The sequence below is a fragment of the Saccopteryx leptura genome, chromosome 1, assembly GCF_036850995.1.
Source record: "Saccopteryx leptura isolate mSacLep1 chromosome 1, mSacLep1_pri_phased_curated, whole genome shotgun sequence".
NCBI lineage: Eukaryota > Metazoa > Chordata > Mammalia > Chiroptera > Emballonuridae > Saccopteryx > Saccopteryx leptura.
The window spans coordinates 354,398,528-354,426,113 of record NC_089503.1 but is presented as its reverse complement, the minus strand read 5'-3'; the positions used below and the strand labels follow the sequence as shown (position 1 = coordinate 354,426,113).

Below are 27,586 nucleotides of genomic sequence, written 5' to 3'. Positions count from 1 at the left end.
TATATTACTTTTGAATTCCACACCCTGTGTGAATCTCAAGAGTATTTCATGTATACAATATTTTTTAAGGCAATATCTAGCAAATGATCTTGAACATCAAAAGAGTGAAAAAGAGACAAGAATAAAGAATTTTGCCTGTAAATTACTATTGCAACTTTGAAAAGGCATAGATAGTCGAAATTTATAAAATTTCTGAAATCAAATATTCTTTGTTCTACACATTTTTGTCTTAAATGCGTCTTAAGAGATTAAACAGACTTTGGAAAGTGCAATGTATAATGAAGATACACCAAAAGCAACTCTCAATTTCATTTTCTGAGCCAATTTCAATGTTTATTTGGAACATTAAGACATTTGAGAAGAGGAGACACGTGACCTCTTCGATGTTTTTCCCTGAGAACTTCATGCAGTGTTATGCAGTCTGATAAAAAGCTTGTTTTATTTCTTTTTTTTTTTTTTTTTTTTTTTTACAGAGACAGAGAGAGAGTCAGAGAGAGGGATAGATAGGGACAGACAGACAGGAACGGAGAAAGATGAGAAGCATCAATCATTAGTTTTTCATTGTGACACCTTAGTTGCTCATTGATTGCTTTCTCATATGTGCCTTGACCATGGGCCTTCAGCAGACCGAGTAACCCCTTGCTCAAGCCAGCGACCTTGGGTCCAAGCTTTGCTCAAACCAGATGAGCCCGTGCTCAACTGGCGACCTTGGGGTCTCGAACCTGGGTCCTCCACATCCCAGTCTGACGCTCCATCCACTGCGCCACCTGGTCAGGCCAAAGCTTGTTTTATTTCTAACGCATGTTCAACTATGCTGAACACTGAGGTTATTAGATAAATGATCACATTTCCTGGACAGTGTTATAAAAATAAAAGTAGCCTTTTGAGTTCATTTTTCTCTAAAGCAACATAACTTCATATTAATGTTTAATATTTATGAATGCTTCTGATAAGGTTATCCTGATCTGACCCATATACAATTCTTCATTTATAAGTTGAACAAGATGTCAAGGACCATAAACTTACTGAATTTTCTATTTCTCTAAAGGATTAAGGTATAATTTTGTGGCAGTCATTTCATATGACTTAGAGGTGATTTAAATGAAGTGCTCTTAAATACTTTTCAAATTTTTTATATAAGCAACCTGTCTAGTGTCTGAGTTTGGATAATAAATTGGTCCCTAACTCTGTGAGAAGCTTGGAAGCCAGAGACCGTGCCTATGAGGATGGATGCTGGAAAGATGTAAGTCTAAGTGAAAACCAGCCACAGTGATAGATTCTTCTGTTCATCGTAAATCAAGATGGGGTTCCACCCCATTAACTTGGCTCAGCACTTCAAAGTTCAAGACAGATTTTCTTCAGTACGTCTGCTCTTTTGGCATTTTTAAATAATTTCTGAACTGCATCCTGATTAGATCCTAAATGTCACTGGGCTAATATAACATTAATTCACGGAACAATTAATAGTCATCAGTGGGGAAAATAATTAATCATATTGGAAGAAAACTCAGTTCTTCACACAACCTCCAGTATTCACTTCTAAATAAATGAACCATTATGTCACCTTATCCAACATAAAAATGATTAATGCCGTACTTTTCTTTTCTCTTTCACAATGAAAGGGCTAAATGAAAATAAAAGATTATATAACCTTTCACTTATTTCTGGAGAAATTCTCTTTCCAGTCAAAGACAGGATTTTCTCTACTGGAATCTTGCTTTTTATGTCTTTCAGGAAACTCTTCTTCTTTAGTTCATAAGTATTTTTCAACCACTGGCAGGCCCTTGGTCCCCACGGAGGGCTCAGCACCTCAGGGTAGCAGCCTGCTCTGCTGCACCGTGTCCCCTCGACAGCCCAGCACACAGAGCAATGGAGGAGGATCGGGGAAGTTATGTGCGTTTACTCCTACATTGCTACACAAATACATAGCATGTGGCACCCCGTTTGTACTTCACTCTCAACCCATAAATCCCTGGACATTCTAAACTTAGGTATTTCTATACAAACCATCTCACTGGGAGAAAAAACAAACAAACAAACAACTAATGTTTATTTTATAATTCAAACAAAGTGTTAGGGCAAGATTTTCTGATGGACATTCTTAAGATTTCTGTGTATTCCAAAAATATGCATACTCTTTCCCTCAGTTCTGGAATTTCATTTGTAACTAAGATGAACAGGAATAATCAGATATAAATAGTAATCTCTAAAAAAAAAAAAAATAGGTTAGAGGCATTCTGCAGGAAGCAATTAACCCTGACCTGATAACCACAAGTGTGCTAAATAAATGATAAATTTCTTATGTGTTCAAAAGCTGTGATAATAACCACATTCTCAGAATGTGGGCGAGAAAGGCTGGTATGAAAATGGTTATTAGGCCCAGTGGCTAATATCTACAAGCCCCATAACAATAAGAGTTATGGATTTTCACAAAAGAGTTGGAAGGAACCAAGAAAAAAAGCAAAATCCTACCATTAAAAATGTAAAGACCATAATAAAAGGCTCTAATTTTCCCTTGAATGCTCTCTGCCACCACAGATGTCTCCATGTTCAGACACATCAGCCCATCCATTCCTATTTAAGAAGCCAATCTTAGTTTTAAAATAAGATACAGACCCTCTGCCAGTGATTCCTAACCGTGGCTGCGCATCAGAATCAGACCTTTTTAGACATATATTTCACTGGATGTCTTCCGCCACTCCCTCTCCCCATTCCTTCTCCATAATCCACTTTCCCCAGATTCTGATACAGTGGGTTTAGGGTAAGACTTAGGAATCTGCTGGGGCTTGTGTTGTATCCATTCATCTTCACCAGCTTTACTGAGACTTTTGTTAAATGCTCACTACAAAAATTCTATAAATACTAAAAATTAAAATGTGTTAAATATGCCCTGTACCATTAGAATTTGGCAAGCTAACTTCAATAAAAACCATCCCATGGAGCCATGACTTGAGCTATCAGCCATTCGAGGGTAGAAGCGAGGATGTGGGCACTGAGCCCCGTTGCCAGGTCTGAAGGCTGGCTCTGCCCTGCATCAGCTAACTCAGGGCACACAACTTCACCTCTCGGTGCCTGGGTTTCCTCATCTGGAGAGTGTGGATTAAAACCTGTACTTATCTCATAGTGTTTTTGAGAGGATTGAATAGACCTTAAAGCACTTAAAAAAGTGCCTGGCTCATAGTAAGCATAGAAGTGTTATTATTTTTATCCAAAGTTTTATTCAAGGACTAAAGAAATCAGTCAAAGTTATGTTTTTTAATTGAATGTTTAATTGCATGTTCTTTACCTTTTAACTCTCCCACATCTCTTTAAAAGCAAACGTTGTACTTGGAAGAAACAAGTCTCTAGTCCTCACTTCTCGAGTGTCTGTCAAGACCATCCATTACCAGGATGGCACCTTCTTTATAAACAGGTACAATAAGTCCTTATTTAATGACATCAATAGGTTCTGCAACTTTAAGTGAAATGGTGTAGAATTAAACCAAATTTACCATAGGCTAACTGATATAAACAAGGGTTAAGTTCCTGCGGCGTCTCATCAGTGTTATGAAGAAATGATGTTGAATAAAATGAAATTATCTGAGGACCCACTATACTGGGAGCTACTTTGAATAGTTTGAATTGAATAATTCTATACAGTTTTTCCCCATGTATAAGACAATCCCATATATAAGACACACCTTAATTTTAGGGCCTTAAATTTGAAAAAAAAAAAAAAAGTATTACATAAAGTTATTGAACTCAAGTTTCATTCATCATAAAATTCATACAACTCCTCATCATTGTCAAAGCTCCCCTCTATTAGCTTGTCCTCATCTATGTCTGATGACGAATCACTGTCTTCAACAATGAGCGCAAAAACAAGCACAAAAAATCGGAAAATACAAGTAAAAAAAGTCTACAAACATTGTATAAGACGCATCAAGTTTTAGACCCCAAATATTTTGAAATAAGGTGAGTCTTATACATGGGGAAATATGGCAGTCATTTCAATAAATACAGCAAATAATGCTATTTGGAATTCTTTCTTTAAAAACAGAACTACTAGCCTTTTAAAATATCACAGAAAAAAATGTCATCATATTTGTGGTGTTGTAATCATTTTACAAAAATAAATGGATTTTATTCCATTGTGCTCTAGACTTGATTGTGGTTGTAGTCTCCTGATTACCCAAAATGCTAACTAGCTGAAGAATAAACATTATTCTCGCCAATTTTAGAAATAGGATGTATACATGGAGATGTTCACCTGAAACCTGTGTGCTCTTAGTGAACACTGTCACCCCATTAAACTTCATTTCTATATAAAAAAAAGAAATGGGAAATATAAGGCACTACACTTAGTCCATATTATACACTAAATGCCTCTTTTTTGGCAAAGAAGGTGCTGATTAACCCAGAGGATCAATTGTAATTTCTATCAACCGTTGTGTTTACAAACCCATTTTCATATTAACACTGAAAGATCATATTAGTCCTACTACACTAATTATTTTTAGGTTTGTCACAAAGACATTTTTTAATCTATTTAATTTTACAGAATTATATAGTTTCTATTTCTCTCTAGTATAGGTTTAAATATTCCCTCACACAAAGAGGTAGGTGAAAAGCTGTCTAAACCATTATAGCTGTTTCACAAATTATTGACAGGGATAACATCCCAGGGCCCGGGTGAAGTAGAAACAGAGCTTAGATCACTCAGCAAAGTTCCACAGGGGGCCTCTGTGCTGCGTTGATAGGGTGGGGGTGGGGGACTTCAGGAGCAATGAGATAGGCTTCTGTAACCCATGAGTGTATAATCTTCAGGAAACTGGAGTTCCATCAGCATGGCACTTATTCCAGTCTGGATCATGAGAGCAGAGCAAACCCAACCCACTTAACAAAAGCCCTAACAAGTTCTGGGAAAGGGATGTAGGCCAGGAACCACTTCATGGTAGGACCAAATGAAAGGCCCCATCCGCGTGCCTGCTCTAAACCAGGAGTCAGCCAGACTCAGGTACAGACCAAGTAAGGCGTCATGGCAAAAGCCAGAAGCACGGTCCGAGGGCTGAAGGTACGTGCTCACGAGTTATCACCGGAGATGTTAAAAACTGTCAATGCTGTTTGCTGTGGCACTGGCAAAAGTTGACAGAACAGTGGTGGAGAAAGGAGGAATACCACTTAACTTCAAAGACATGTTCCAGTTAGCTCTGGTCCATTAGCAGAACACATTAGATACAGGTTTTCATGCCTTCTACTGAGCTTCTCGGTTTAACATTTGCAAGAAAAACTGAACAGACTTGTAAGGATTAGCTGAAAATGTGTGAACTTATCTATGAAACTGAATTTAATGATGTAAAAATGCAAGAGCAAATGTGTCTTTCAGGAAGGAGATTTGGTGTGGGAACTCGGCTTCAGAACAGTAATATTTATAACCACTCATGACGCTTTCCTGAAAAATTTACAGTAGGTGAGGAGTCAGTTATTGCCCACATAAGCAGCATCGCAAGATTTATTATACCTCCAATTCCATTCTTTTCAAGGAATATGTATTGAGAACTACCTTCCAGCAGACCCTGAGAAAAGAGCTGTAAGAAACAAGGGGGGTGGGGTCAGACACGTCCCCGCCTTCCTGCGGTTTCCACGGCACTGTGCCCAAGGCGGCCAAGGGGGGCGGGCTCAGAGTAAGGAGAGATCACTTCTCTCTGGGGATAGGGCTTAATCAGAGATTATTTCATGGTAGAAGTAACATTGCAATTACATCGACGAAGGCACAGGGGAAGCTGAGTCAGAGGGATGGAGAAGCAAGCCGCTAACTGCACGGTATAATGGAAGAGAACAGGCAGGCTGAGGAAGCGCAGAGAGAGTATTTGGGAATTGGCATGGAGTCCAGCTTGACTTGACTTTGAGCAAGGGAGAAATGGGAAGTAAAACTCAGGCATAAACAGACAGCTTCGGATTTTGTCTTTTTGTGGAGATCCATTAAAAATTTTTAAATGAAGAAGTAAAGTGACGATGAAAACTGTGCTTTGGGAAGACCAACACAACAGTGGGTGCAGACTTGGAGCGCCATCATTCCCTGGGTCTTTGCAATTGCGTTTGACATTTTTGTTGGTTCCAGGACTGTGAGCACACTACTGGAATTCTACAGTGGAGGCCGCAGATACCAGACACCCTGCGACGTATGGGAGTCCTGGAGAGCAAAGAACTCTCCCAGCCATAATACCAAGAGCCCTGTCGGGAGGCACTGGCAGATGAAGGGAGGGCTGGAGCTGAGAAAGTAGATCAGGAGCTGACCCCAGTGATACCAGCAGCAGGGAGTGATTCGGCCCAGTGCTAAAGGCAGGATTGGAAAAGAAGAGTCAAATAGAAGAGACCTTAGAAAAGGAGGCAGTTGAAGCAAAAGATCCCAAGTGTCCCTTGATAGAGGATTGGATAAAGAAGATGTGGTATATATACACAATGGAACACTACTCAGCCATGAGAAATGATGACATAGTGGCATTAACGACAACACAGATGGACCTTGAGAACATTATACTGAGTGAAATAAGTGAAACAGAAAAAGCTAAGAACTATATGATTTCACATATAAGTGGGATGTAAAACTGAGACTCATGGACACAGATAAGAGTGCAGTGGTTTCGGGGGCAGGGGGAGAAGGGAATGAAGAGAAACAAATATAAGGTGACGGAAAATGATCTGACTTTGGATGATGGGCATATACATAATCAACAGTTCAAATGCTGTAGAAACATTTACCTGAAACCTGTGTACTCTTATTGATCAATGTCACCCTGTTAAATTTAAATTTCTAAACAAAAAAATTTTAAAAATCTATTTTTATTAAAAAGAAGAAGAAAAGGAAGAAGAAGAAGAAGAAGAAGAAGAAGAAGAAGAAGAAGAAGAAGAAGAAGAAGAAGAAGAAGAAGAAGAAGAAGAAGAAGAAGAAGAAGAAGAAGAAACAAAAGGTCCTACTGGAGGTAAGAAATGTGAAGGTAGAAGAACACCAAAGCCTGGAGCCTCAGTGACAGGGACAATCTGGACTCACAGAAACTCAAAAATCAAAACCTTAGTCAGACTCCAAAACTTGCACAGGCACAATTTCCTGTGATCTACCTCTTCTCACATGAGACTATCACACACACACACACACATACACACGCACACGCACATGCAGGTACACACACGCCACCTCATCTCCTGCAGTTCTGCATTAGTTGCTTTTCACATCCTGTGGCACTTTACTGGTGATGGGCCATGCCGTCTCCACCTGTCTCACTTTTTGTGTTCAGCACATGGTCCTAGCAAACAGCAGGGGCTCCTCTATACAGTTTTCTGCTTTATAAAGTGAACACTAGACATAATAATGAATATTCTCAAAGTCCCAGTGCCCCTCTCCCATACTGTTAAATCTTTCAAAACCCATCACATAGCATTGTCATTGCTTTAGAAGTGTGGCCTAGCCATAACTTCATTACTTTGACACTCAATCTTAAGAAAAGTATTTTAATTAGATAGTCACAGGCTCAAGTAAGAGAGAGAAAAAGCTAAGTGAGGAGTGAGACAGCAGGCGCTATTCCCTGGCTGCAGAGGAATTTACAGAAACCTCCTGGTCGACCTCAAGCCAGAGCTGTGAGAAGTGAAAACACTCCCGGTCACAAGGCACCAGGAGTATTTCGCTTTCTGAAAGCATGAAAGTCCTAACTCATCGTGCTCAAGAAATACTTTAAAAGAAGGTAAGTAACAGTGATTGAAAATAAATGTTTCTGTTTTTATCAGTTGGAGTTCTTTTCTCTTGCCCAGCAGACTTTCAAAAAAAAAAAAAAGGAACTTTGGAAGGCCAGAGAGAATTTTTTAAAGTTAAATTCAAGTGCATAATGTTTCATTTTCAATCAGTTTCTCTCTGAGGGTTAAACTATATCTAGTGAGAAAATATGTATTGCTACATTTGCTGCAAAGTGGATAAGTCTGTCAGTTTCTCAAAAGATTAAACATAGAATTATCACATGACCCAGCAATTTCTCTTCTAGTTACATACTCAAGAGAAATGAAAAGAAATGTATAAACAAAAACTTGTAGAAAATTGTTCGTAGCAGCATTATTTATAATAGCCAAAAAGTGAAAACAACCCCGATGTCCATCAGCGAGTGAATGGAAGAATAAAGTAAGTATAGCCATACAATTGAATATTACACAACAATAAAAATGAAGTGTTGTTGTGGCACAACACTGATGAACTTACACACATTGTGTTAAATGAGAGAAGCCAATAATTAAAAAACCCACATATCACATCACTGTTGATATAAAAATTTCAAAATAAGCAAATCTGTAGAGATGGAAACTACAGTAGTGGTTGCTTAGGGCTGAGAGGATTGGGGAAAAGGTTGAATGACTACAAATGAATACAGTTCTTTTGTGGGAGATGAGATGGTCTAAAATTTACTGTGACAATGCTGAACAATTCTGTAAGTATACTAAAAATCAATTAATTATATATTTTAAGTGGGTGAATCATATAGCATATGAATTATCTCTCAACAAGTTGTTTTTTAATCACACTAAAATATTTCCTTCAACATGAGATGGGAGCAGAAAGGGTCATCATGCTTTTTTTAAAAAAAAGTTCATTTTTATTTCCATTTTCTGACAAACAAGTCTATTTTATATCTAAATTGCTTTCCTGTTTCATTATGTATCTAGACTAGTGGTCCCCAAACTTTTTTGGGCCACGGACCAGTTTAATGTCAGAAAATATTTTCACGGACCGGCCTTTAGGTGGGACGGATAAATGTATCACGTGACCGAGACAAGCGTCAAGAGTGAGTCTTAGACGGATGTAACAGAGGGAATTTGGTCATTTTTAAAAAATAAAACATCGTTCAGACTTAAATATAAATAAAACAGAAATAATGTAAGTTATTTATTCTTTCTGTGCAGACCGGTAGCAAATGGCCCAGAGACCGGTACCTGTCTGCGGCCCGGGAGTTGGGGACCACTGATCTAGACTAGCATGTGTTCAAACATCAGAAAGCATTCATGGATGAATGGATGGATGGATGGATGGATGGATGGATGGATGGATGGATGGATGGATGGATGGATGGATGAATGGATGAATGGATGGATGAATGAAAGAGTTCCCAGCAAAGCCCTGAAAAGACATATTGAGAAGGTCCTAAAGAAAAGAATACTCACAGGAAGCCCCCGGGGTCCTCGGGGTCCCACCTCTCCTGGTGGCCCCTGTTGGCCCTGTTATGAGGAAGGCAGGTAGAGAAAAAGTTAACATTCCCTAATCCCTTGCTTAGTGATTACAACAGGTTACAAGAGTGGAAAGAACGTAAGGTTTCTTACCGGTTTCCCTGAATTCCCCAGTTGGCCAGGTTTCCCCGGAGCGCCTGTGCTTCCCTAAAGGTGAGATGCAGCATAATTCAGACAGTAAGTAAGCATTACCAGCAATCTGTCTTACCCAGCCCAGGCATTTCTTACACTTAAATAGCATTACTTTCTTGACTTGACACTGAGAATGTGGGAGGATGTATAAACGCTTTCTTAGAGGATACATCAAAGTTCTTTAGATTTAGGATAATGTTTTCATGTTCCCAGAAGTATAGAAAAAGTGTCAAAAAAGTCAAAAAATGAAAGTCAAATGTAAAAAAATAAAGGTCTTCAGCCTGGCAAGAATATGAGAGGACTTCTCTGTCTTTACTATATTAACTATAAATCTTTCTTTTTACCATTTCTACCTCCAATAACCTTCTTTGAGCCATTTTACCTGACATTGACAGTATTAAAATGATAAACAATCCTGCCACCATGAGGAAATGAGGATGTGCTGTAGAGAAAGTCCTCCCCGCAAGCTCCAGAGAAAGCATATGCCCGGGACGCCGCCTCCACCACCAGCTGCTCACATCCACTTCCGAGGGAACATCTCTGCTCAACACTCTGTGGACCACTAGGATCGGAGGGCTGTAGCCATACAACCTAATAGTATCCAACTTCTACATTATCCAGTTTTATCGACTTTAATTTTTCTCTCATCTATGGTTGTTCATTGCTAGAATATAAGCACTAGTTGATCTGTATGTGAACGAGATGCCTAATATCTTTTTAGTTTAAGCTAAATCATCTTAATAATATTCACTGGCATAATTGCTGTGGCTTAATAATATCTTCCTTATTTTACTTGCTTAAAAAACAACAAAACTGTCTCTGTTTTTTACTGGCAAAAGATGACACTTTCAAGAAGGAAATCTAATCAGCATCATTTTGTCGATGTATTTTTTCTGCAGCTAGGAAAGCGATGAGTATTTGAAGATATAAAGTCTTTTTGATTTCTCCTTAGCTTCAAAGATAAAGTAAAAGGCAAGTTGTAAACATTAAAGTGATAAATACATTAGTAAATGAATAAAGAAATTAAGAAAAGTATTAATTTAAAAGGCATACTCTTTTACCTTTTCACCGGCAATACCCTTTGCACCAGGAATTCCAGGCACCCCCTGCAAAAATACACACAGAACACGGGCTCGATCACCTTATCTGAGAATCCGTGAGCTGCCACGCCCACTGCACACTGCTCAGGGGCTGAGGGAATCATGCATGACAACCTCAAAGATTTAGTGTGGAAAGATTTGTCTTAGTTCTCCGACTCTGAACAGTCAGCTATAGAACTATGCGAGTTTAGACGGTATTACTTTGCTGTATCTGGCTTAAGTCTGAACATTCGTAAAGCAAAGCTTACCTGTAAACTAGTTATTTTTCAGGAATGAACTTCCAAATTATAATTTAGCACCATTTGCAGGTCAATGGGAGTTCTTACTAGCATGATTTTATGTACAGAATAACAAAACAAGGACCTATCAAAAATCTTAAGGTTAAGTTAAAAAAAAAAAAAGGAATGACAGGGCCCTGACCATGTTGGTCATTTAGTTAGTGTCGTCCTGATCCACCGAGGTGATGCGTTTGATCCCTGGCCAGGGCACACACAAGTGTCAACCAATGAATGCATAGATAAGTGGAACAACAAATTGATATCTCTATCTCTTTCTTTCTCTCTCTCTCTCTCACTGTCCCTCTCTCTCTAAAAATCAATACATAAATTTTTAAAATAAATTTTTTAAAAATGGCAGGAGAAAGCTGGGTCTAACCAAGATTCCCTACCATTGGGAGTCCTAATATTTTCTGATTATTTTTGAAGTGTTAGATAATAAACTGGAAGCTGGTCTTCAGTATTACCAAGTATTCCTTTTTAACTTGAAACATTTACTTCTGAAAAGCCAAAAATACATGTGGTATCATCCACATGAACTTCCAGCCACTTTAATGAATAGAAACACCAATTTGAATCATGCAAAGCAGCACAGAGTCAAAAAAAAAAAAGTGATATCTATGTCTCACATTGTTCCTGAGCATATTGTCAACCCTCTTATGGGTCAACTGTGCTAACAAGAACTTCAAAACTGGTTGAAAGTAGGAGAAAGTATATGACCCTGGCCCACAGTTCGAGGTTAGTAAAAAGATAAAAAGAACATTCCGTGAACTCATGAGAGAAGAGGGATGCACTAAATATAAAATTAAAAGTTAGTATTTTATTAATAAAATAGCTAGCTATGCAGAGAAAAAGTACAAAAATGTAACTGTAAATTAAAGCATCATATCCTCCCAAGGACTTATCAAATTACTTGACATGTTTCTCCTCAAAATTCATATTTATGCTTATAAACCAATATATGCATATAAACCAGTAAGCATTTAAAGAATTCAGTACTTACAGGTAGCCCCTGCAATCCTGCATCACCAGGAGGCCCAGGTTTTCCTGGATCACCCTGAAAAAAAAACCTTTAGATGGCATCTTTGAACCTGTATGAACTGCTATATTTGTTTTAAGAAAAGGAAGGACACAGAGCTTCTCAGTAAAAGGCTTATCCCTTCAGCTGACCTTACATGCACTTCTGTAATGTGATCCAGCTCAGGGCGGATGTTGGGGTGGGATAGGATTTAGGACGAAAATTCAATCAAAATACACAGTTCCCTTCAGCTTACTTTCACCAATGGGACAATTTTACTGAGTTCCTTAAACCAAACAAGAGGCATACTATTCTCATAAGCGTTTTTGAATTGACACTTGATTAAAAAATTAAAAGAAGGAAAGAAAGCCAAAACCAGCTAAATAAATCTCCCAGTAATATAGGAATGTAACTGCCATGCTTGGCCGGCCAGAGCAGAGGCCCTATTAACTCCTGGACTGAATCACACAGCTACCTTTGATCCGGGAATTCCAGGGATCCCCTCGCGGCCATCCACACCTGGCAAGCCCTAAAGACACACAAAGAAATACACTCTCTTAGAATCAGTCACATTCTTCTTTCTTTCATTATTTTTTTCTTCTTTTCTCTTTTTTGACAGAGACAGAGAGTCAGAGAGAGGGACAGATAGGGACAGACAGACAGGAAGGAAGAGAGATGAGAAGCATCAGTTCTTTATTGCAGCACCTTAGTTATTCATGGATTGCTTTCTCATATGTGCCTTGACCAGGGGGGCTACCGTAGAGTAAGTAACTTCTTGCTCAAGCCAGTGACCTTGAGGTCAAGCCAGCAACCATAGGGTCATGTCTATAATTCCATGCTCAAGCCAGCAACCTCAGAGTTTCAGACCGGGGTCCTCTGCATCCCAGTCTGATGCTCTATCCACTGTGCCACCGCCTGGTCAGGCTCCCTTCATTTTCTAAAGTTTTATTATGAGTTAATTATCACTTTGAAAAATGTGAGTTGATGACTAAAGCTCAAGACATACCGTGTCTCCTTTGGACCCAGGGAGACCAGGAATTCCTCTGGAACCTTGAGCCCCCTGCAGGGCAGAAGGAAAAGGGTAGACAAAACATACTCAATTATCACAATACTTAGCACATGTCAAAGAGACAAGCTTAATCAGCAGATGATGCTGAAAAGCATAATGCCTGTAGTCACAATTAACACTAAATTCGAACTCACTCTATCACCCTTGGGACCTGCTTCTCCTGGAGATCCTCGCTGTCCTTGATCACCCTGTATGAAAATAGAATTTTGTTACTATAAGCAAAAGTTACTTATTGGTAGACTTTTGAAATTATAAAATGCCATCGACGTTACCTTACTACAGCTCTTTCCTCCCAAAGGCTTTGCTCTATCATGGATGCCTAGCTCAAAAAATCTTTTTATAAAAATTATGTCTTAAAACAATGACTTTCCATAAGGATCATTGAAACTTACATGTCTTCTAATTTCACTTTAAATGCATATGCTTCTGTTCTCTTTGGATGTATAGGTATAATAAGACTCAGGTCCATACTGCAAGCAGCTTTGACATTTGTAGCTAGGTATACATATTAGCTACTCCCATGGACTATCATGGTGAGCTGAGGTTTGGATTAGTTGTCTACCTTTTCTCCATATTATTTAATTCCCCAGTTAATAGTTATGGATTCTGTCAAAATTATCAAACTAATGTTGATATATGATATAGGTGGCAACAGATGAGAGAATGTACCTTTCTAACATACAGTTTGAGTTGAATTGACTACTGTACTCTAAAACTTCAAAAAGCTGCCTATTGCTACTAGATCAGTTCCTATTGCTAAGATGGGCATTAAACACTCTCCACAATGTGATTCTGCCTTATCCATTCAATTTCACCTTCTCAACAGAAACGTTCCACTCCAGTGGCCGCCTCTGTGATAGTATCCCTATCAATCACCAACGGTGGACCTTCTCACATGTGCTCTGTGGGTCTCCAGGACAACCTTCCTCTAAGGTCCTCTTCCTTGGATTACCTTCACCACAGGTTCTAGTGCTTGACCTTATCATGTATGGTGCAGTTACATTCTGTCTTTTCCACTGAACTATATAGGACCTTGGTATTTAGAAATTCTATTTTACTTATACCTTTTCTAGGTTATTATTAACACATGGCTTTTTTATTTACTTCCAGAAAAGGTGTGAGGCAGCCTACAATAATGACACATATATCAGAGGCAGTTGAAATAATGAGATCAGAAATCATAAAGAAAGTAAAGAATAGGACTACCCAAGAGCCCAACATGAAATAGTTACTGTAATTCTGACAACCAAACAACCTGACAACCAAAACAAAAGGAAAACACAAAAAACATAAAACCATAACAATTTGACTTCACCTATGAGAACAAAAAAACCTATCTGAACCCAAGAAAGAGATACTTGTCTTAATTTAAAATACTTTAAATTAATATAAAAACTATTGCCCATTTTCCACTCTAATTATTCACATGTAAAAGACACTTGCACACCCACACATATAGCAAAAAAATCTATCACTGCTCATTGCTAAAATAAAATCTTTCATTGGGTTTTGTAAAAGAAGTTTACTTACAGGTGCACCAGGAATACCTCGAGGCCCGGATTCTCCATCGAAACCTCGAGCACCCTACAAAAAGAAAAAAAAAAAGACAGATATTAAATTGAGATCAGTCATGTATGTTAAAGGGCATATCAGTCTTTCTAAAGAACTGTAATAGCCAGATAAAAAGAAGTTTTGTGTGTCTAATATATATTTTATACATCAGTGAACCCCAAAAAGTCGTTAATAAGACACCTGAAAAATGAAAACTCTACTTCACATCTTCTCATCCCACCAAAAATACTTCCACCCAAACTTTGATAGCATTCTGGATATTTTAAGTTAACACTGCACCCATTCTTGTTACTGACATGAACTAAAAACACAGCCACTATTTAGAGGACTTGGCCAATCTATTGGAAGAGGTTTGGTAGTCACCCTCCACGATTCTCAGGACTCTGATGGGAACGCATTAATGGCGAAGGCCAAGGGACCACCCAAAAAATAGCAGCCATGAGCTCGGCTGCTGCTAGAGCTGTGGGAAGGGTCTCCGGGACTCTGGATTTCCATCAAGAAAGAATCAGGTTTAGAATCAGAAGTCCAGCCATGCAATTGGAAGAATTAATTGTAAAAAGGATTTTAACTCCCCTTCTTGGATAGATGTTAAGTTCAGTTAGCGTATTGTAACCCAACTATTCTCTCAACAACAGATTCCTCCTACCAAGCAATGAGTGGCTTAAGAACCACGAAGCTTTATAAATCTAATTATCTTTAGGTTATATCTGACTTAGTTATGTATTTTACATATAATCTCTGTGTTTCCATTATAAAAATCAAAATGTAATTTTAAAACAAAAAAGTATGGTATATTTTTGTTGCTCTCTACATATGCTGCATAAAATACAATCTACTTCTTTAAATTCTTTTCTCTTCTACAAATGAATGAGAAGGCATAAAGGCAACTGAAGAGAACAGGTCATCTCCTAATGAACAGGGTTGAGATGGAGAGATGGTAACATAACTGAAAACAGTCAAGAGAATTGAATAAATGTCAGGCCAAGAAAACCAGGGAGACAGTGTCTATCGTAAGAATGAAAAATGAGGAAACCTTTGATAGGAGTTTCAGACATAGGTAGAATCAAAGAAAACACCACAGAAAAAGCACCAAAGAACCTTGAAATGCTTTGACCCCTAAAAAATGGAGAAGAGCAGAAGGCATTTTCCATCCACCAGGGAAGAAAAGGTTTGGAAAACCTGAAAAAGACCTTGAATTCATTCACCCTGTGTTGTGAGAGCAACGCCCAGCCTTTGCATTATAGAAATGGCTTCCCTGCACTTTCTCTCTCATGCTGTTCAGCATCAGCTCAGCTACAGACTGCTGTTACTAGGTAACCGCTCCATGGGTCTGAGTTCATGAGAAGAGCTTCTTCATATTTTTTTATTGGAAGCAATTTGACAGAAATCAGAGGAAATGAGAAAATTTGAAAAATACCAAGTAGAAAAATACTTCAGATAAAAAGCATATCCAGATTAGTAATTGGTTTCAAAGTGAGGGATCACATATATTAGGACTGATTTAAATCCAGAAAAAAGCAAAAGCCTGGGTATCAGCAACTTTGAAATAAATGGTATTTATTATTTCATAACAGAAAAGATACTCATAGAATGTTACTTAAGGTAACATGAATATAGAAACATAAAATATTTTTTAAGTGCAGTGTTTTTAGAAAAGATTGAGCATGCCTAAAAGAGACAAAGAAAGGTTGAAAAAAATAAAATTGAAGAAATTATTCACAAAATCATTCTTCCAATACACAAAAATGTGCATCTCTTCTTTAGAAAATTTCATTTCATTTATTGAGTACCTACAACAGGGGTCCCCAAACTACGGCCCCGCGGGCCGCATGTGGCCCCCTGAGGCCATTTATCCGGCCCCCACCGCACTTCCGGAAGGGGCACCTCTTTCATTGGTGGTCGGTGAGAGGAGCATAGTTCCCATTGAAATACTGGTCAGTTTGTTGATTTAAATTTACTTATTCTTTATTTTAAATATTGTATTTGTTCTCATTTTGTTTTTTTACTTTAAAATAAGATATGTGCAGTGTGCATAGGGATTTGTTCATAGTTTTTTTTATAGTCTGGCCCTCCAATGGTCTGAGGGACAGTGAACTGGCCCCCTGTGTAAAAAGTTTGGGGACCCCTGTCCTACAATATGCGAATTATTCTTGTTTAGTTGTTAATAAAAGGCTGTATACGTCTGTGTGAATTGACCCAACTAGCTATTAGCCTTAGAAGTTCTAAAGAGAACGGGGCGAGAGTCAGAAGCAGTGATGGGCAAAGTGCTTTTGTTCTTCTCGGGAGCCTACAAATTGGATTTCCTAACATACTTTCTGAGAAGCGGTAATCATTTTTCTTAAAGTCTGGTAAAGAAGCTAGACACACCCCTACACACACACATGCATGCATGCAGAGCAAGAAAACCATTTCTGAGCACATCATGAACTACCGGGTTTCCATTGTTTTTGCTTATGATATGCACTCAGCCGAGCGTTCCCTGGCCCCTATCTCCCACCAACGGCAACGCCTCGTCTTTCTGGGCCCCAGGTCCGTCCTGAGCCCTCCCAGTTCCGCTACCCCCCTTCACTCCCTCTTAGCTCTTACCTTCAAATGATGTCTCTCCTGTTTACATTGTAACTAACTCTCTGTTTCTTCTCAATAAATAACAAACTTGCAGAAGTCTTTATGCCTCTTTGAATCTCCCCAGCATCTCCCAGAGTACCTTGCTGTGGAAACACTAGGAGAATCTGGTTTCTGTGACCAAGTTAAGAACAGGCTGGTGAACTCCAGCCACACTTGTATGGTCCCTGTTAAGGGCAGAACTCAGCAAGCAGCTTTGCAGGAGAGCGACTGATGGCCCTAGTGTCCCTGTGGGCATCCTGCCTTCTCTCACCCCTCCCTTTCCGTCTGCCCCTCTCTTAGCCTGGCTCTAGGTACCGCGTCAGCACTATCAATGTGAACTATTAATAATGATAAAGAGACAACATATAACAGCCTGTGTATAACTATGAACCTATTTAAAATATATAACACATAAGTATAATGCATACTACTCATTTCTATCAGCTATGTTTATGACAGAAATCTGAAACCCTAACCAAACGTCTACAAAGCACCAAATAAAAAATGAAAAGTGATGGTGCTGAAGATAAGAAGATATTTTTAAATGGCCAAAATTTAAACATTTATACATGTTGGTATTGTATCATTATCTTACTTTTTCTCCCTTTTCCCCTACTATGCCGGTGATGCCCCTCAGTCCTTGAGCGCCCTGGAAATAAAAAGAAGAAAGAAAGAAAGAAAGAAAGAAAGAAAGAAAGAAAGAAAGAAAGAAAGAAAGAAAGAAAGAAAGAAAGAAAGAAAGAAAGAAAGAAAGAAAGAAAGAAAAGTAAATTATTATAGTTGAAGCACACATTTGTTTATCTCATCATGAAAACTGATCCAGAAAAAGGATGTTATCATAACCTAAGGTAACATTAACAAACAGTGGCATCACACGTGAACTACTCTAGTTTAGAAAGAAAAATCCAAGGATAGTTCTGATAATAAGTCCTTTTTTAAAATTCTGAAGCCTTACACCAACCGGGAGTTGGAACAATTACTGATGACCAAAGAAAAAGTAAATATCACTAGTATAAGTGAATTATGGTAACATATATGACTTAGCTTTTAACTCATATACAGAATACACTGGAATTCCCACCTCCTTCACATTTGTAAATTGGTTACATGTAACATAGTTGTAATTTTAGACCTTGGAATATTTTTCCTCCCTAGTGCATGCCATCAAAGGCAATTAGCTTCCCAGGCTAACCCACAAAAGCTTGTGTCTTGTATAAGAGCCAGAGTCTCCATTAACCACTTGTACTCATTATTCATGGCACCATTTCTATGCTGAATGGTTTCTGAATTCCAGTATGGTCTAGTAGGAACCCATCTCACCCAATCTCAGGCACAGGAGTAGGTAATTCTAAAATAGGAGTGTGGAGTGTGATTCCTAGTATCCTTTTCAATACTGAAATGTTACCATTCTCGACTTTCTGACCCCACAGCAGCTGCGCTCCAAAAATGAATCCTGTCAACAGCAAGCCTGCAAGCTCCCGTGGGAACAGCAGGGGGCAGACGCTCCACCCGGAAGCGGGGCAACTACTGAACACGTACTAACTGTCCACTGTAACCGGCTTACAATAAAGTAGCTCTAAGCCAGTCATTTCCCTTGTGCTGTCACTTGGAAAAACGGGACATTCCATGGCCAGCTCTGTACCCAGGTCAGTCACAAAGTCTGTCAGATCAGTGGGACAGCCCTGAAATACAAATATGCAGGATGAGCCAGGTTAGGATACCTGCTTAGGATATAATGGGACATGTGGCCGTATCAGATGAAAACTGCTCTTTCTGAAAATTCTAAAAAGAACTCCAAAAATATTTCAGTCATCGTGATGACATGACAATGCCACATATCATCTCTCAAGGTGACTACTTTGAAGGGCAGAGCTTGTTTATAAATGTTTCAAAAAGCATTTTTAAAAGAAAAAAGTCTGTACAGTACTTCATAGATGTATGTTAAAAAGGTGAAAATCTGTGAATTTCACAGAAACATTTTGACATAGCCACTCCCAAACACCAGAAGGTCAGCGAGCACGGTGATATCCCCCTCTGGACCACTCGAGCCATGCGGCACCCAACAGTGACCCTTAATCCATGTATCCTTTTTTAAATGTGAAGAGATAAAGCAAAGAAAAAATAATTCATAGACACAGACAATAGTATGGATTTGCTGGAAGGAAACGGGGGTGGGGGGAGGGAGAAGAGGGCAGAGGGGGGTAAATGGTGATGGAAGGAGACTTGACTTCGGGCGGTGAGCACAGTGCAATGGACAGAGGATCTATTATAAAACTGTACACCGGAAACCTATAACTAATGTTGCCCCCAATAAATCCAATTATCAAATTAAAAATATAAAGAATAAAATACGTAGTATACAAACAAAAAAAAAATGCTGCTAGCAAAATCCTGTTCATAGGATCTTTGGGAATGGCTTTTTAAATAACTTCTTAAGTCCCCACCAAATTTTCATCAGATCAAAAAAAAAAAAAGCATATATTTCTCACACTATCTCTATTTCCCACTTGCAAAATAGAGTCTATCTCCTTATTGTTTCATATCAAAGGCTCAAGGAAGGTAAGCCTCTAGAACAAATACTTAGGCTTTTCAGATTCTCTTAAAGTTCTCACATGGCTTAAAAGCCAAGTCCCTTTCTTATTTTTTTTAAATTTTTTTATCAACTTTTTCTTTTAGAGTTTATTTATTCATTTTAAAGAGAGGAGACTGAGAGACAGAGAGAAAGAAAGGGGGAGGAGCAGAAAGCATCATCTCCCATATGTGCCTTGACTGGGCAAGCCTGGGGTTTTGAACCAGCGACCTCAGCATTCCAGGTCGATGCTTTACCCCACTGCGCCACCACAGGTCAGCCCCAAGTCCATTTCTTACAATGTCTCTGACTCGTTTCCTTTAGCCTAATGTCCCGTCAGCTCTGGTGAGCACTAATCTTTACAGCTCCCTGAACCTTTATGAGAGGCCATTTACTCAGGGAGAGCAGAACAAGGGAAGGAAGGCTGGCCCCTTGTTTGTCGATCTTAAAATTAACTCTTATTTCTGAGAAAAGGAGCCAACCTTGTGTTTTACAGTCCATACCTTGGGAAACTGCAATGTTCAATGAATAGCCAGAAATTATTATTTCCATCATTGTTATTACTCATTGTGACAAAAAAAAAGTGTAACAATTCCACTTTCATATACTAAGGTAATGTAAATTCTGATTTAACAAACATTTTAATGTGAAGGATGCTGATAACCCCCCCCCAATTACCTCACTGTGCATATTATTGCAGCAATCTGCTGATGCAGAAGGGACCAAATTTTTATTAAAAGACATAATAATGAGCAATTAAGAATGTTCTAATTACAATGAACATTCTATAATTCTAATTATAATAATTACATGCGGCATAAGCTACATTAAATCCAGTACCTGCTGAATATTCAGGATACACATAATTTTCTCATTAGATCATGCGATAGTACCATAGCACATAAAAATATATATCTTTCCCTTGTGTTCAATTTTTTTTCAGATTGCCTAGCCCTGAAAACTTGTAAATGAATGGATGTAATTATAGGTAGAATTTTTTGTTAAAAAAGTGCTTAAATGTACAAAGGAGATTCTTTCCTGTTTGGAAAAAAAATAGTATCATGTTAATATAATATTATTAATCCAAATACCATATAGAAAATATTCTAAATGTCATGAAACAAAGAATATTTCCTTGTCTTAGTTAAGTATTTTTAAAAATACTTTACTGGGGGTCCTTGAGCTCCAACTTCTCCTGGTTCTCCCTGGTCACCTTCTTCACCCTAAAAAGCAACAGGATAGCACACCTCACGTTATTCTAGCAAACAAACTTAGAAATAGGCCTGGTCTAATAAATTTAAATTTATTTGGCATCCTTGAATTACTCTACTATATCTTTAAAAATATTTTATAAGAGCAATTATATTAATGGTAGAACATTCAGAAAATACAAAGAAATACACAAATAAAGTCACCTACATTTCATCGCTCAACTATAAATACCAGTAACATTTTAGATGCTTTTCAAAAGAAAGAGGGCAGCAGGAGAGAAAGAGGGAGAGAGAGACAGACACAGACACAGAAAAGGAGAGAACATGTGTGCGTTCCTGTTTCAGGTGTGTGTGTGTTGTGGGGCTATTATTAGAAAAATAAGGTCATACTATGCAAACTTTTCCGTAAACGACAATATAATTTAATCATGACCTTTATTTATAACTTTTCTTCTTCTTATTATTATTATTATTTTGGTGCCATATGCAAATTTTAATGTATTTAAATCAGCCTTTCTTTTCATGGCTTATACCTTTGATGTCAGTCATAAAAACAGATTTTCCACCTCTCAAAAATATAAATATTTCATCTATATTTTTCTCCTAGTAATTTTATAGTAAAAATATTTAATTACCAGTAATTTATTTTGATGTAAAATATAAGATATAAGTCTATTTTCTTTTTTTTTCTAGTAAGTGGCCACTTGCTCTAATATCACTTATTGAATAATACATTCTCTCCACATAGGCTAGATAATTCATCTTTAATACGTACAAAATTGTCAAATATATTTGTTTCCAGACTTATTTTACTCTACTGATCTGTTGTATGATGTTGCCAATACCACAACATTTTATATATTAAAATTTTATAATATATCTCAATCTCAGGTAGAGAGATTCTTTTACCTTTAATTTTCATTTATAGTCACTCTTATTTTTCAGTTCTCTTAAATGTTTACTCTTCTGGGTGAACTTTAGAAATTGTTGTACAGATCTTCACGAAAATACTACTACTTCACATTAGGACTGCTTTAAATAAACAGATTAACATGCAGCCATTTCACTGGCTTTTTCATTGGAACTACCTCTCCCCACTGTCAATCATAGGTACTTAAAGAATACAACCTGAATATAATAAAGAGACTAAAACTACTACGTAAAATTCATAATTCATGGAGTGGATGTCAATAGATGCCTATAACTGAATGCTACTTGTAACCGTAAAAACAACAGTGAATGATATGTCCATCATATCAATGCTAATGAAGTTTTCATTAACAAGGTTTGGGGTAATTTCCCATAGATGGTTAATACATCTAAGAGTAATGTAGTTTATTTAAATATTTTACCAGTTGATGAGGAGCACATAACTAATCAATAACCACAAAGTTAAATGGAAAATTTAGAAGTAAAAATTCAATATTTTACTGAAAGATTTTTGGCTATTCACTTCTATGTTCATAAACGACTTTAAAAATCCTTTATTTTTATTTTTATTTTTTGTATTTTCCTGAAGTGAGAAGCAGGGAGGCAGTCAGACTCCTGCATACACCCGACTGGGATCCACCCAGAATGCCCACCAGGGGACGATGCTTTGCTCATCTGGGGCATTGCTCCATTGCAACAGGAGCCATTCTAGTGCCTGAGGCAGAGGCCATGGAGCCGTCCTCAGCACCTGGGCCAATTTTGCTCCAATGGAGCCTTGGCTGCGAGAGGAGAAGAGGGTGATGGAAAGAAAGAAGAGGGGGAAGGGTGGACAAACAGATGGGTGCTTCTCCTGTGTGCCCTGGCCAGGAATCAAACCTGGGACCTCCACATACCAGGCTGACGCTTTTACCATTGAGCCAACCGGCCAGGGCAAAAAAAATCTTTTTAAACTAATTTGTTGAGTAGATTCAAGGCAAAATTGTGAATATGAATGCAAATTCCAGGCCCCTAGTCTCTTAATTCTTCATCATCCTACTCTCAGTTTATAGTTCCATGCATCTGTTAACCATTTCAAGCTTCATTCTTTGATGAACAATTGTCATCCTTAGAAATACAAATGGCCAACAGATATATGAAAAGACGCTCAGCTTCATTAGTTATTAGAGAAATGCAAATCAAAACTACAATGAGATACCACCTCACCCCTGTTAGATTAGCTATTATCAACAAGACGGGTAATAGCAAATGTTGGAGAGGCTGCGGAGAAAAGGGAACTCTCATCCACTGTTGGTGGGACAGTAAAGTGGTACAACCATTATGGAGGAAAGTATGGTGGTTCCTCAAAAAACTGCAAATAAAACTACCTTATGACCCAGCAATCCCTCTACTGGGTATATACCCCAAAACCTCAGAAACATTGATACGTAAAGACAGATGTAGCCCCATGTTCATTGCAGCACTGTTCACAGTGGCCAAGACATGGAAACAACCAAAAAGCCCTTCAATAGAAGACTGGATAAAGAAGATGTGGCACATATACACTATGGAATACTACTCAGCCATAAGAAATGATGACATCAGATCATTTACAGCAAAATGGTGGGATCTTGATAACATTATATGGAGTGAAATAAGTAAATCAGAAAAAAACAAGAACTACATGATTTCATACATTGGTGGAACATAAAAACGAGACTAAGAGACATGGACAAGAGTGTGGTGGTTACCAGGGGTAGGGGGAGGGAGGACCAAGGAGGGAGGGAGGGAGAGAGTTAGGGGGAGGGGGAGGGGCACAGAGAACTAGATAGAGGGTGACGGAGGACAATCTGACTCTGGGCGAGGGGTATGCAACATAATTTAATGACAAGATAACCTAGACATGTTTTCTTTGAATATATGTACCCTGATTTATTAATGTCATCCTATTAACATTAATAAAAATTTATTAAAAAAAAAAATTGTCATCCTTGTTTCTTATGTCAGTTTTCAAAGACAATACTGAAAGTTTTAAGTGACAAAACATGTATAAGTTAAAAGAGTTTTCAAAATTTTTCAATAAAAGGTTTGGCTGGTTACCTCACACACCAAAACGATTTGCTCACTAAAATCAAAACAAATTTGAGAGTCCAGATAATTAACTTGTATTGGTATCAAAAATACTGGGGTTTTTTTGTTTGTTTGTTTGTTTTTTACAGGGACAGAGAGAGAGTCAGAGAGAGGGATAGATAGGGACAGACAGGAATGAAGAAAGATGAGAAGCATCAATCATCAGTTTTTTGTTGCGACACCTTAGTTGTTCATTGATTGCTTTCTCATATGTGCCTTGATCGTGGGCCTTCAGCAGACTGAGTAACCCCTTGCTCGAGCCAGCGACCTTGGGTCCAACCAAGCTGGTGAGCTTTTTTGCTCAAGCCAGATGAGCCCACACTCAAGCTAGTGACCTCAGGGTCTTGAACCTGGGTCTTTCTGCATCTCAGTCTGACACTCTATCCACTGAGCCACTACCTGGTCAGGCTCAAAAATACTGGTTTTAAGGGAAAGTGGAGAGATACTCTGATTAACACCTTCATCCCCAGAAAAAAGGGGTCACCAAAAGAAGAAGGAAAAGATACATGACATCAAAAATAATAACTGCTTCATATCTGCTTTACTACAACTATTACCTTTGGAATATCTTTTGGAGCAATTTAATATTATTACACACCTATTATTTTGTGGTTAGATAATATGCTATTATATGGATATGTCATACTTAATTTAGCCAGTCCCCCATGATTGGACATATTTTTTCACTTCTGTGTCCCTAGCAGTTAGAATAAACCCTGACATATAACAGGTACTTAACGAATATGTGTTGAAAATTTTAAATTATGAATTTTAAGATTCAATGGGAAAATAAGCATGCAGAAAATTTTCCAGAGTACTCATAATTTTTCTATTTTCATCAAGAACCCATCTGTTATAGTCAAGATCAATAAAATACCTTAACTATTCAAAGCCTAAGTAATAAAAACAATTTAAAAATAAGTGTCCAAACTGTAATAAGGTACAGAAAATTGACTCGTTTATCCTGATTACCTGAGATTGTTCAACAGACTCTTTTTCACTAAGGAGTTCAAGGATATTAGTGCCTAAAGATATTAATAAACTGTCTCTCTAGCTCTTAACATCCAAAGGAAGACTAATCTTCTGCCATTTCCCAATAAAAAAACCAGAAGGACAGAGTCAACAAAATCCAGATAACCTGCATTAATAATAACAGTTTGACTTTGGGAAATATTATAGAACTAATGGAGACAAAAGTTCTACTTTATAGGAAGTCAAATTCTTAGACAATTAAAGGATATTTACACTAGTGGATGAAAAAGAGGCAAACAAGCCACTTTGCTTTAAATTTCAACCTAGGTTTTTCTGCAAGGCGTGCCAGGCCCAGTGTAAGTTGTGCTATAGCTTCCAAATTTTTATCCAAACAATAACATAACTCCTACTGCTAACTTTCAGATTGGTCAAAATCTGAGTTACAGTAAAATAAAGTCCAAAACAAACAGAATAATCATTGCAGAAGTTGAGATGAGAAGCCATCAGCCAGTTATTAACTTCTTGGTAATGCTTGTCAGAGCTTTATCCTTGTCAAAAAATTCTGTTTAGTGGAGTGCAAAAAGTATCTGAGTAACATTTGACTATCAGAAACATCAAGAGAAAAAGCTGAGTGTGATTGATTTGAAAAGGAAAGCAGGGGGTAGCAATTCAGGAAAGAATGGAAATATGGCGCTTTCTTTGTTTTGGGATTTGAACAACCTTAGAATATTATGCTTAGCCAGACTGTCGATGCATCTACTGAGAACTTGTCAATTATTTGAAAAGGTAGGGTAAAACATCATGCTTTATAATTCCTTATAATAAAATGATCACTACCTCCTAGTCACAGTTTACCCACTAAATACTCATTGTCCTTACCTTGTGACCTTGTCTTCCAGGCTCACCAATTTCTCCTTTAGCCCCTTTATGGCCCTAACAAATGCAAAAATAAATAAATAGATAGACAAATAAACAAATTAAGAATACTTGTATTGGGTTTGGCACAGAAAGCAGTCAGAAGGCTCATAACGTGATCTTACTTTCTCAAGTCTGTGTCAATGTGCTGCTAAGAGAAAGATTGTGTGACTACTTTCAATAACCTTAATAACGACATATGTATTACGTGACTTTCACATATCGCATTTTACATATTAGTTTTAGTTGATAGAAAAACACTGTTCTAGAATAACAAAAACTCAATTACCTGGTTCAGAACATGATTCATTGTCTGTAAGTCCCTAGATGCCTCCATCCCAAACTTCCTCTCACAGTTGGATCAAGGGTATCGTCTTTCCTAGTAACTTACTTCCTGAGGTGACAGCCCTGAAACTCGTCTGCCCCCTCTATACCCATCTCCTTTCTGGAGGTGGAGAAGGGCTGGTATAAAAAGTGGACTTCCCAGTTGCACAGCTTCTTGCCTCTTTTGTACACAAAGGGAAATCGTTCAAGAGCAGTCAGTGAGAGCTGTGTAGCATGAGAAAAGACTCCTATCTTTTTTTATTAGAACACCTGTTCTAAGCAACTATGTGCTTTGGGCAGCTGCATGAAGCAAATGCGAAATGAAGGTTCTAACTTTAAGTTTATCAGAGCTTTCATTTCTTGTTTCAAGAGTGCAAGTCTTTGTGAATAATAAGACACCAATCCAGGCAGTTGTGTGAATCCACCAAAACTGAACTTAGGGAAAACCAGAATTGGAAAGCCAGTGCCTTGGAGCATTTGAAATCATAGCAGAACTCCACTGGGCTGATATTTTCAAAATCCCTTCAGACTCACAGACCAGGGAGAGAAAACCATTTAATTCTAGCTTTGGTATTCATTTTATTTTTTTATTTTTATGGAAAATTTGAAGAAATTATAATGGCAGAGTAAAAGAAAAACACTTTTGGAATGTCTCTTTCCTTGCCTATTTTGCACAGTTTTTCTATGTTTTTAACTAAAATTATTTCAAATTTATGATGAGCACAAATCCCCCCACCCTCTGTAGAACACACACTTCCGAACCTTAACTTGGTGTTCTAAAGTCTCTCAATCCAATATGTTTCTTTAGTATTTCTTCCCTGAACAACAAAAGCACTGTATAATCAAACTTCTGTGTCTTGGGAAGAAGACCTGTCAGGACACCAGCAGGAATTGCTGGGACTGAGTAAGGACCACAGGAAATCCACAGAATAAGCAAACAGAGACGTGCCTGCTCCATCGAGCGGCGTCTCTGCCCCGGGAAGGCCAGGGCTGAGAGGAAAGGCTCTGTTTTCTCTATGGGTAACACTTCTGAAAATAAAATACGGAACTCATTCTCTTACCCTCATGCCGGGCATGCCTGGATATCCTGAGCGACCTGGTGGACAGGAATTGGGACACTGCCAGAGAGAGAGAGACAGCAGGTGCTTAAACTGGAGCCTCCGCTTGTGACAAATGGTATTTTTTAGGAATTCCAGCTACAGAACCTCAATGTAATATATTTATTAAAAAACTTGGAACTATCCTTTTTTGTTTTTATTATTTTATTTTCAATCAGAAATGTATGGAGACTATAAAAAACCCTTTCCACATGTGTCCCCCATCCAGATTTAATAAATGTTAATATTTTGCTATACTTCAGATTAATTTATTAAAAAAATAAAATGTTTCCAAATAACCCATTATACCACTACCTGATCCTTCTGTCCCTCTCTCTCTCTCTCTCTCTCTCTCTCTCTCGCACACACACACACACATGCACACACACACTGGTACCCACTGAACAGCTCTATCCTGAGGGTCACATCTCTTCATCAAACAAACCAAG

General features: G+C 38.1%; 1 protein-coding gene across 1 annotated transcript in view; it reads right to left on the bottom strand.

Moving 5' to 3' along the window:
- COL9A1 (collagen type IX alpha 1 chain) overlaps positions 1-27,586 on the bottom strand; it is a 98,448-nt gene that overhangs the window by 27,828 nt on the left and 43,034 nt on the right. Inside the window, exons 18-29 of the mRNA XM_066360291.1 lie at positions 27,102-27,158; positions 25,681-25,734; positions 20,752-20,805; positions 17,609-17,662; positions 14,368-14,421; positions 12,972-13,025; positions 12,775-12,828; positions 12,244-12,297; positions 11,754-11,807; positions 10,437-10,481; positions 9,337-9,390; positions 9,181-9,234 (exon numbers count right to left, since the gene is read on the bottom strand). Coding sequence (XP_066216388.1) covers positions 9,181-9,234; positions 9,337-9,390; positions 10,437-10,481; positions 11,754-11,807; positions 12,244-12,297; positions 12,775-12,828; positions 12,972-13,025; positions 14,368-14,421; positions 17,609-17,662; positions 20,752-20,805; positions 25,681-25,734; positions 27,102-27,158 — 642 coding nt within the window. The remainder of the gene's footprint in view (positions 1-9,180; positions 9,235-9,336; positions 9,391-10,436; positions 10,482-11,753; positions 11,808-12,243; positions 12,298-12,774; positions 12,829-12,971; positions 13,026-14,367; positions 14,422-17,608; positions 17,663-20,751; positions 20,806-25,680; positions 25,735-27,101; positions 27,159-27,586) is intronic.